This window comes from Mandrillus leucophaeus, unplaced genomic scaffold (assembly GCF_000951045.1).
Source record: "Mandrillus leucophaeus isolate KB7577 unplaced genomic scaffold, Mleu.le_1.0 Scaffold28, whole genome shotgun sequence".
In the NCBI taxonomy this organism is placed as follows: Eukaryota; Metazoa; Chordata; class Mammalia; order Primates; family Cercopithecidae; genus Mandrillus; species Mandrillus leucophaeus.
The window spans coordinates 1,800,518-1,810,775 of record NW_012102920.1 but is presented as its reverse complement, the minus strand read 5'-3'; the positions used below and the strand labels follow the sequence as shown (position 1 = coordinate 1,810,775).

Below are 10,258 nucleotides of genomic sequence, written 5' to 3'. Positions count from 1 at the left end.
AGAGGACCTGGGACCTCAGGGCCCGCATAGGCAAGGAGCAGAGGCAGCATTCCAGCTCAGGGCCCTGACCCCAGAGCCACACCCTTCCCCTGGGCAGGCGGCGCTCCTGTGCCCAGTAGGTGATTTTGAGATTGAGCTGTGCCCTAGGCACTGGGTACAGCCCTGATTAAAACTCAGCCCTCTGCCAGCTGAGGAGGGTCACGCCTGTAATCCCAGCACTTTGGAATGCTGAGGCAGGAGGAGCCCTTGAGCCTAAGAGTTCGAGACCAGCCTGGGCAACATAGGGAGACCTTGTCTCTGTTTTTTTTTTTTTTTAAATGTATTGGCCCGGCGCGGTGGCTCACGCCTGTAATCCCAGCACTTCGGGAGGCCAAGGTGGGCGGATCATGAGGTCAGGAGATCAAGACCATCTTGGCTAACACAGTGAAACCCCGTCTCTACTAAAAATAAAAAAATTAGCTGGGCATGGTGGCAGGCAACTGTAGTCCCAGCTACTCGGGAGGCTGAGGCAGGAGAATGGCGGGAACCCGGGAGGCGGAGCTTGCAGTGAGCCGAGATGGCACCACTGCACTCCAAGCCTGGGCGACAGGGCAAGACTCCGTCTCAAAAAAAAAAAAAATGTATTAAAAGAAATGAAAAACAAAAAACTCAGCTCTCCAGGCGCTCCCACAGGGCTGAACAGACCCACCCCCAGACAAGAATGCCATTTGGTCATGGCATCTGCCTGGCTTAGGCTGGAGAGGAGGCAGGTGGAGGTCCTGGGAGGGGGCATTGCTGGGCCTTGCAGATGGAGGAGGAGCTGGTGGGGGGAGGGGTGGTCCATGGTGGGAGAACACAGGCAGGGGCAGCCTGAGTACAGGGGGCACCCCACGAGGCTCCTGCCCATGCCTACTCGATCTGGGGCAGCTGGACGCAGGAGCCAGATTGCTTATGCTCTTGGTGTGCCTGACCCTGGTGGGTTTGCCCGTCAGTTCTGCTGGCTTGGAACAGCCCCGGAAGTCAGAAGCATCATCTCACAGGCTGGTTGGGATCCTGATCATGGGAACCCAGCCCTGGGGAGCAGGAGTCCCAGCAGGGAGCAGAGCTCACCCGCAGCCAGCATCACCACACAGCCCACCCCCACCGCACAACTGCGCCCACCCCCACCGCACACCTGCGCTTCCCACGGGACCTGGGGATGACTCCTAGGGCAGAACTGGGCTCCTGGCACGTTCTCTGTTCCGATATGAGGAAATGTGTTTGTGGCACCAGCAGCAGCCAGAGAGGGTGGCAGGACAGGCCAGGGAGAGCGCATTGGCAGTTATCTGGGATGAGCCGTGATCAGTACTGGCCGGAGTCTGGGGGCTGCAGGGCACCAGTCCCCTGCAGGGTAGCTGCTGTCAGATCAGACCTGGTTTCCCGCCGCCCCAGGCTGCCTCGCCACGTCCTGACTGTGGCGTCATGAGCCGCGGTATCCCTGGGGCAGCGTCCCCGGCTGGTGGGTGGAGGAGGAGGAAGCCTCGGGCCCCAGCCCCTGTCTGGTTATCCCCCCAGCTCCATCGTCTACCTGGAGATTGACAACCGGCAGTGTGTGCAGGCCTCCTCGCAGTGCTTCCAGAGCGCCACCGACGTGGCCGCCTTCCTGGGGGCGCTCGCCTCGCTGGGCAGCCTCAACATCCCCTACAAGATCGAGGCCGTGCAGAGTGAGTGTGGCTCCTTCTCTGTTCCCCAGCCCAGCATCGGCGGGAACAGGCTCTACCTCCAGGAGATGCCATCCCCTTGTGCCCCAGACACGCTGGTTGGTTGTGCCAGTTGCCACCCACGGGTGTGCGCGTCACTATCCGAGTTGGGGTAGGGCTTTTCTGGAATTTTCTGAATGGCACTCCCTCCCCACCTGTGGCGGTGACAGCTGCTGGTGGAGCCACCCGGGAACGAGTCCAGTCACAGGAAAATGGGTGCCTGCTTCTCTCCCCACCCCTTCCCCCTGAATTTTCTTTGTTGGGTATTATTTCAAAATCATTACGGCTTTTTTTAAAGAAAAAAAAGAGAGAGAGAGAAGAATTGATCGGTGTCATGTGAAGTGTTGAAGTTTGTATCTTGAAAATCCCTCTAAATCCTTTGTCTTAACAGCTCAATGCAAGTGCAGCGATTTGAAGTTGACTAATCCTCCTCCCTTAAAGGAGAAAAAAGTAAAAGCCGTCTCCTGATAGAGTCGGCTGGTGCAGGAGAGAATTTAGCGATAGTTTGCAATTCTGATTAATCGCGTAGAAAATGACCTTATTTTGGGGGGCGGGATGGAGGAGAGTGGGTGAGGAGGCGCCTGGCCGCGGAGCCAGTCCGCTGCCCCCCGGCCACCAGCCTGCTGCGTAGCTGCCGCCTGATGTCCCAGCGCCTGCCCCTGGCCCCTGTGCCCGCAGGTGAGACCGTGGAGCCGCCCCCGCCGGCGCAGCTGCACTTCATGTACGTGGCGGCGGCCGCCTTTGTGCTCCTGTTCTTCGTGGGCTGTGGGGTGCTGCTGTCCCGCAAGCGCCGGCGGCAGCATGGCCAACTCTGGTTCCCTGAGGGCTTCAAGGTGTCTGAGGCCAGCAAGAAGAAGCGGCGGGAGCCCCTCGGCGAGGACTCTGTGGGCCTCAAGTGAGCGGACGCTGCCCCTGCTTCTGGGGCCCCGGGGGGAGGTGGGACCTGGCCGAGCATCCTCACGGGGGGTCTGCCCCTCCTGATGCAGGGCCCACTTCCCACGCCAGGCCTGGGCTAGGGGCCTCTGGGGGCTTCCTAGGGAGCTTGCTCAGCCTCACTTCTCGAACCCTCACCCCCAGGCCCCTGAAGAATGCCTCAGATGGTGCCCTCATGGACGACAACCAGAATGAGTGGGGGGACGAGGACCTGGAGACCAAGAAGTTCCGGGTGAGTCGCAAGGCTCCCGGGCTCCCGGGCTCCTGGGCACCTGCCACCGGGCTGCCCTGACACACCTCTGCTCACTCCTCCTACGTAGTTCGAGGAGCCCGTGGTTCTGCCTGACCTGGACGACCAGACAGACCACCGGCAGTGGACTCAGCAGCACCTGGATGCCGCTGACCTGCGCATGTCTGCCATGGCCCCCACGCCGCCCCAGGGTGAGGTTGACGCCGACTGCATGGACGTCAATGTCCGCGGGCCTGGTAAGGGTGCCAGCAGCCAGGGCTTCCCTAGCTCCGTGGCCCACCTGCCTCTCTCCCCTAAGCCCCGAGGCTGGGGTACGGTTGATACTCTGGAAACTTAGAGTTGGGGGTGAGAGGTTTCATCCTTGGGGTATTTCCCGTTCAGAGTGGATGGGGGGTCCTGGAGTCCTCCTGTTCTTCCATCAACCCTCTCCTGGGGCGATGCCACATGGTCACTATGTCCCTGTAAATTACTCTCTTCTGAAACCTCCTTCTTGAGATATGGAAAGCGTAGATTTTCTTTTTTTTTTTTTTCTTTTTTTGAGACAGAGTCTTGCTCTGTCACCCAGGCTAGAGTGCAGCGGCATGATCTCAGCTCCCCGCAGCCTCCACCTCTTGGGTTCAAGCAATTCTCCTGCCTCAGCCTCCCAAGTAGCTGGGATTACAGGCACCCACCACCACGCCCAGCTACTTTTTGTATTTTTAGTAGAGACGGGGTTTCACCACGTTGGCCAGGCTGGTCTCGAACTCCTGATCTCAGGGGATCCGCCTGCCTCAGCCTCCCACAGTGCTGCAGCTATAGCGTGAGCCACTGCGCCCAGCCAAAGCGTTGATTTTCTAACTGCATGTTTCTGGTGTCATCTTTTTCCTGGGTGGATTTTGGGTGCCTGGTCTTGGGCAGGTCAGGAAGCAGTTGCCCGTCAGGAGTTGACTGCTGGACTCAGCTCTGTCCACTGAGCAGCCCAGGCGGACTTCAGCTGCCCCTTGGTGGCTGTGTGGTGCATCTACACTGTGGCCCATTGAGCTCAGGGCTGCTGCCCCCCTCCCCCTGGGCTGCAGCTGGGGACCAGCCCTCCAGACTGAGCATCCGTCTCTGCCCCTGCAGACGGCTTCACCCCCCTCATGATCGCCTCCTGCAGTGGGGGCGGCCTGGAGACGGGCAACAGCGAGGAGGAGGAGGACGCGCCGGCCGTCATCTCCGACTTCATCTACCAGGGCGCCAGCCTGCACAACCAGACCGACCGCACGGGCGAGACCGCCTTACACCTGGCTGCCCGCTACTCACGCTCTGATGCCGCCAAGCGCCTGCTGGAGGCCAGCGCAGACGCCAACATCCAGGACAACATGGGCCGCACCCCGCTGCACGCAGCTGTGTCTGCCGACGCACAAGGTGTCTTCCAGGTAGGCAGCAGCTGCCTGTGTGCCCACCTGCCCTCCTCAGGGCACCGGGTGGTCCGGGACAGTGGCCAGGCTTACGTAGCCATGGGAGCCTGACCCCGAGCACAGCTGAGTCCAGGACAGCTGGTGCCTCCACCCAGGACCTTTGCAGTCAGCGAGGTGCGACGGGAGGGGGCGGGGTCAGGCGCATCTGTGTTCTCCAGGGGAGCCAGGCAGAGGCGGGTCTGGCAGGAGGCCTGGGGGACCTGCTGAGTGAGGCAGCGCCTGCCCACCCCCCGCAAGACAGGCTCCATCAGGGTTGTGGGCCTTGCTCAAGATCCAGGTCCCACCGCTGCAGCCCCTCGCGGCCCCACCCCTCCCCCAACCCTGGCTGCCGGCGTAGCCTGTGGCAGTGAGAAGAAGGGTTTAGAGGCTGCTGCTTGGTGCCTGCAGACCTAGGGTTCAGCTTGCCAGTGAGCTCGTGGCAAGAAATGGATTTACGGATTTGGATGCCTGGGTCTCCGGGGAATGTCCCTGGCAGGGACTGCCTTTGCAGTCACCCCTGCTGTGAGTCCCCAGGCTCCAGGCAGCCCTAGAGCAGGTTCAGATGGGCACAGCCCAGGAGAGTTACCACAGAGCTTCTCGTTTCATGATTTCTTAGCTCAGACACGTCATCATTCTGCAGAAATAAATGTAGGTGAGCGGAAGGAGCATCGAAGGGAGCCCCGTGTGGGTTTGCTGTGTGCCTCTCTCAGCCGCCTTCTTTGCACAGATGTGGAAGTTCCCAGGTGCTTTGCAGGAATCAGGCCAGTGCTGCATGGCACTTGGCCCCTGCCTTTTGCACCCGCCAGGGAGCAGGGGCCATCCTTCCTGCCAGAGGCCAAGGCCAGGCTGCATTACAAGGGCTGCCTACTACCGCTCTCGGGGCAGAGCTGGACACTGTAGCTCAGCGGTTCTGTGACGGCTGTAGGTCTGTGAGCCCGGCTTCCCGAGTGCCAGCTGTGACCCCCGTTGGGGGCAAGGGCTTGACTTCTCTGTTTTGTAGGTGGTCATGGCAGCTAGGACCACTGTGAGGATTAAATGAGGTCACACGTGGTCACGATGGACCCCACTGTCACCAAGGGGCCTATGTGTGGGCAGCACAGCCCCTACCCCCATCCCGGCCCCTCTTCGGGGCAGCCCCGTGGTATTTCATCTTGCCCGGCCGTGCAGATCTCAGGAAGGTCTCTGTGTCCGGAAGGCAGTGGGGCCTCCCGTCCAGGCATTCGTTCTGGGCAGGAAGCATCAGTGCACGTCTGCCCAGCACCCACCTGAGCCTCTCCCGGTTGCCCAGATCCTGATCCGGAACCGAGCCACGGACCTGGATGCCCGCATGCACGATGGCACGACGCCGCTGATCCTGGCTGCCCGCCTGGCTGTGGAGGGCATGCTGGAGGACCTCATCAACTCGCACGCCGACGTCAATGCTGTGGACGACCTGGGTGAGCCCACGGGGGCAGGGCTGCGCTGTCGTGGGGCGGGGCTGCCATAGGGACGGGTGGGGCCGGGCTGCCTCCAGCTGGTCTCCAGCCCCGTCTGCCTCTTTCACACAGGCAAGTCCGCCCTGCACTGGGCCGCTGCTGTGAACAACGTGGACGCCGCGGTCGTGCTCCTGAAGAACGGGGCCAATAAAGACATGCAGAACAACAAGGTGAGCGCGAGGCCGGGACGCGACGGGAGACGCGGGGCTGAATCCACAGAGAAGTGAGGGCCGAACCCACGGGGTGCAGGGACGCAAGGGCCTTACCCACCGGGTCTCAAGGGTCCCTGGGCCCGCATGCAGGCCCCACCTGCACAGTGCTGGGCACCTCGTTAGTGCTCCTCCTCTCCTTCAGCCTCGGTTTACGGAGCCTTCCCAAGCACAGGTCCAGCTGTCGGGACACGGCGGCTCACCCCACAGACCCGGCCCTGCCCTCCTGGGCGGCAGTCATGGTGGGGCCCACAGCCTGGCGTGGGGAATGCTGCTGCCGCCGCTGCTCTGTCACTGTCACCTGGACCTCGCCTTCTGTCCCCAGCTGTCACCAGGTGGGGGTGGGGATGGGAATGTGGTGGCCCAGGTGGTGCAGATTGAGCCAGAACATGTGTGGCGCAGGGCGTGGCCTCTTGGTGTGAATGCGAGCAGCTCTTTATCCAAGGGGAGCTGCCCCCAGCGCTCATCCTGGCGCTGCAGCTCCTGGGTGAGCTGCTGACCTCAACGCTGTCGGGTTCCCCTGAGTGCTCAGGGCACAGGTGCAGACACACCCACCTCCCTGCCGCTCGAACCCCCACCCCCACCCCCAACTCCTGCCGCCCCCTTGGCGTGTCAGGCTAAGGCGTCCCTCGTGGGCGAGGGCACACAGCGGGCCTGGGCACCAGGGCATGTTGGCCCAGGCGCTTCCCAGTTTGTGGTGGCATGGCCTCATAGAGACTGGGCCCCAGAGGGCATCGAGGCTTGGGAAGCCCCTTCCCACTCCTACACAGCAGCCTCACCCAGACCTGTGATGTGTCAACCACACAGAGGAGACGCCGGGAAGGAGCTTGGTGGCCACCAGTGTGGCTTGGTGGCCGACTGTATGACGAGCTCCCTCTCTGGTGCCCTCACCGGTGCCTCTGAACCGCTCCAGTAATGTCCTTTTGTGCCTTGTTGGGGGCAGGGAAGAGGGCCTGCAGTTGGTTAGATTTTCAGTGGAGTCTGTGACCCCCGCGTAGAGGTGGAGCCCTGCCGATCTGGGATAGAGGACTGCACAGACCGCCCCTCTGGGTGGGTTTCAGAAGTCTTAACATTTAACAGGAATCAGGCTAGGTGGTTGCAGGATGCTGGGGCGGGGTCCTGAGGAGCAGCCTGCCTCCCCGCACCCCATGGAGGAGATCGTACTGCTGCTCCCTCTGGTGATGGAGCCTTGGGGAGGGTCCCCACGCCAGGCCTGGCCCCCCTCACCAGCCCCCACCCTCGTCCCCCAGGAGGAGACACCCCTGTTTCTGGCCGCCCGGGAGGGCAGCTATGAGACCGCCAAGGTGCTGCTGGACCACTTTGCCAACCGGGACATCACGGACCATATGGATCGCCTGCCGCGTGACATTGCACAGGAGCGCATGCACCACGACATCGTGAGGCTACTGGACGAGTACAACCTGGTGCGCAGCCCGCAGCTGCACGGAGCCCCACTGGGGGGCACGCCCACCCTGTCACCCCCGCTCTGCTCACCCAACGGCTACCTGGGCAGCCTCAAGCCCGGCGTGCAGGGTAAGAAGGTCCGCAAGCCCAGCAGCAAAGGCCTGGCCTGTGGGAGCAAGGAGGCCAAGGACCTCAAGACGCGGAGGAAGAAGTCCCAGGACGGCAAGGGCTGCCTGCTGGACAGCTCCGGCATGCTCTCACCCGTGGACTCCCTGGAGTCGCCCCATGGCTACCTGTCGGACGTGGCCTCGCCACCACTGCTGCCCTCTCCGTTCCAGCAGTCTCCGTCCGTGCCCCTCAACCACCTGCCCGGTATGCCCGACACCCACCTGGGCATCGGGCATCTGAACGTGGCGGCCAAGCCAGAGATGGCGGCACTGGGTGGGGGCGGCCGGCTGGCCTTTGAGGCCGGCCCCCCGCGTCTCTCCCACCTGCCCGTGGCCTCCGGCACCAGCACGGTCCTGGGCTGCAGCAGCGGAGGAGCCATGAATTTCACCGTGGGCGGGTCCACCAGTTTGAATGGTCAGTGCGAGTGGCTGTCCCGGCTGCAGAGCGGCATGGTGCCGAACCAATACAACCCTCTGCGGGGGAGCGTGGCACCAGGCCCCCTGAGCACGCAGGCCCCCTCCCTGCAGCATGGCATGGTGGGCCCGCTGCACAGTAGCCTTGCTGCCAGCGCCCTGTCCCAGATGATGAGCTACCAGGGCCTGCCCAGCACCCGGCTGGCCACCCAGCCTCACCTGGTGCAGACCCAGCAGGTGCAGCCGCAAAACTTACAGATGCAGCAGCAGAACCTGCAGCCACCAAACATCCAGCAGCAGCCAAACCTGCAGCCGCCACCGCCACCGCCACAGCCGCACCTTGGCGTGAGCTCAGCAGCCAGCAGCCACCTGGGGCGGAGTTTCCTGGGCGGAGAGCCGAGCCAGGCAGACGTGCAGCCACTGGGCCCCAGCAGCCTGGCAGTGCACACCATTCTGCCCCAGGAGAGCCCCGCTCTGCCCACGTCACTGCCGTCCTCGCTGGTCCCACCCGTGACCGCGGCCCAGTTCCTGACGCCCCCCTCACAGCACAGCTACTCCTCCTCGCCTGTGGACAACACCCCCAGCCACCAACTGCAGGTGCCTGAGCACCCCTTCCTCACCCCGTCCCCCGAGTCCCCTGACCAGTGGTCCAGCTCGTCCCCACATTCCAACGTCTCCGACTGGTCCGAGGGCGTCTCCAGCCCGCCCACCAGCATGCAGTCCCAGATCGCCCGCATTCCGGAGGCCTTCAAGTAAACAGCGCGCCCCACGGGACCCCGGCTTCCTTTCCCAAGCCCTGCGGGCGTCTGTACGCGATCTGTGGACGCCGGGGCCGACCAAAGGAGCCTTTTTTAAAAACGCATGTTTTTATACAAAATAAGAACAAGGATTTTAATTTTTTTTTTTAGTATTTATTTATGTACTTTTATTTTACACGAAACACTGCCTTTTTATTTATATGTACTGTTTCATCTGGCTCCAGGTAGAAACTTTTATCTGTTACAAGAAAACAAGCAAGTTCTGAGAACCAGGGTTTTCCTACCCAGGATGAAAAGATTCTTCCATGTTTATAAAATATAAACAAAGATTCATGATTTATAAATGCCATTTATTTATTGATTCCTTTTTTCAAAATCCAAAAAGAAGTGATGTTGGAGAAGGGAAGTTGAACGAGCATAGTCCAAAAAGCTCCTGGGGCGCCCAGGCCGCGCCCTTTCCTCGCCGCCCACCCAACCCCAAGCCAGCCCGGCCACTCCGCCAGCATCACCTGCGTGTTAGGAGAAGCTGCATCCAGAGGCAAACGGAGGCAAAGCCGGCACACCTTTGGCATGGATTAATTTGCATCTGAAATAGGAAACTGAAGTAAAAGGATATGGGTTAGATGTTGCGATGTGTTTTTAAATGGTTTTTTGCAAGCATGCTTGTGAAAATGTGTTCTTGGAGTGTGTATGCCAAGAGTGCACACATGGTACCAATCATGAATCTTTGTTTCAGGTTCAGTATTACGTAGTTGTTCGTTGGTTAAACAAGTTCTTGGTCCCTCCAGTACCGCCCCGGCCCCCTGCCCATTCTTGAAATGTAGGCATCGTGCATGTCAGACATGAGATGTGTGGACTGTGGCACTCGCCTGGGTCACACACGGAGGCATCCTACCCGTTTCTGGGGAAAGACACTGCCTGGGCTGACCCTGGTGGCAGCCCCAGCATCTCAACCTGCACGGCGTCCCCCAGGCTCCGAGGAAGATGCGCCAGCAACACAGCCTGGGGCCCGGCTCGCGGGACCCGACTCCCCGTGGGCTCCCGTGTTTTGTAGGAGACTTGCCAGAGCCGGGCACATCGAGCTGTGGAACGCCGTGGGCTGCATCCTTTGGTCCTGTCCCCGCAGCCCTGGCAGGGGGCACGCGGTCGGGCAGGGGCTAGAGGGAGGCGGGGGCTGCCCTTGGGCCACCCCTCCTAGTTTGGGAGGAGCAGATTCTTGCGATACCAAGTATAGCCTATGGCAGAAAAAATGTCTGTAAATATGGTTTTAAAGGTGGATTTTGTTTAAAAAATCTCAATGAATGAGTCTGTTGTGTGTCATGCTGATGAGGGACGTCAGACTCAGCTCAACTCGGGGAGCCTCAGCCGCCCATCACTGGGGACACTCCGCGCCGTGCCACCTGCTGCCCGTGCGCTGGGGACGCCTCCGCCGCCGTGCCACCTGCATTCCTCAGGGCAGCCTCCCCCGGCTCAACGGGGGCCGCGTGGTGCCATCCCCGGGGGCATGACCAG

At 61.3% G+C, this 10,258-nt stretch overlaps 1 protein-coding gene across 1 annotated transcript in view; it reads left to right on the top strand.

The window, feature by feature from the left end:
- Positions 1–9,095, top strand: part of NOTCH1 (notch 1) — a 55,375-nt gene extending 46,280 nt beyond the window's left edge. The window contains exons 23-30 of the mRNA XM_011985166.1: positions 1,534–1,682; positions 2,397–2,613; positions 2,796–2,883; positions 2,972–3,137; positions 4,003–4,298; positions 5,608–5,755; positions 5,867–5,964; positions 7,254–9,095. Coding sequence (XP_011840556.1) covers positions 1,534–1,682; positions 2,397–2,613; positions 2,796–2,883; positions 2,972–3,137; positions 4,003–4,298; positions 5,608–5,755; positions 5,867–5,964; positions 7,254–8,744 — 2,653 coding nt within the window. The 3' untranslated portion in view covers positions 8,745–9,095. The remainder of the gene's footprint in view (positions 1–1,533; positions 1,683–2,396; positions 2,614–2,795; positions 2,884–2,971; positions 3,138–4,002; positions 4,299–5,607; positions 5,756–5,866; positions 5,965–7,253) is intronic.
- The last annotated feature ends 1,163 nt before the right edge of the window (positions 9,096–10,258 follow it).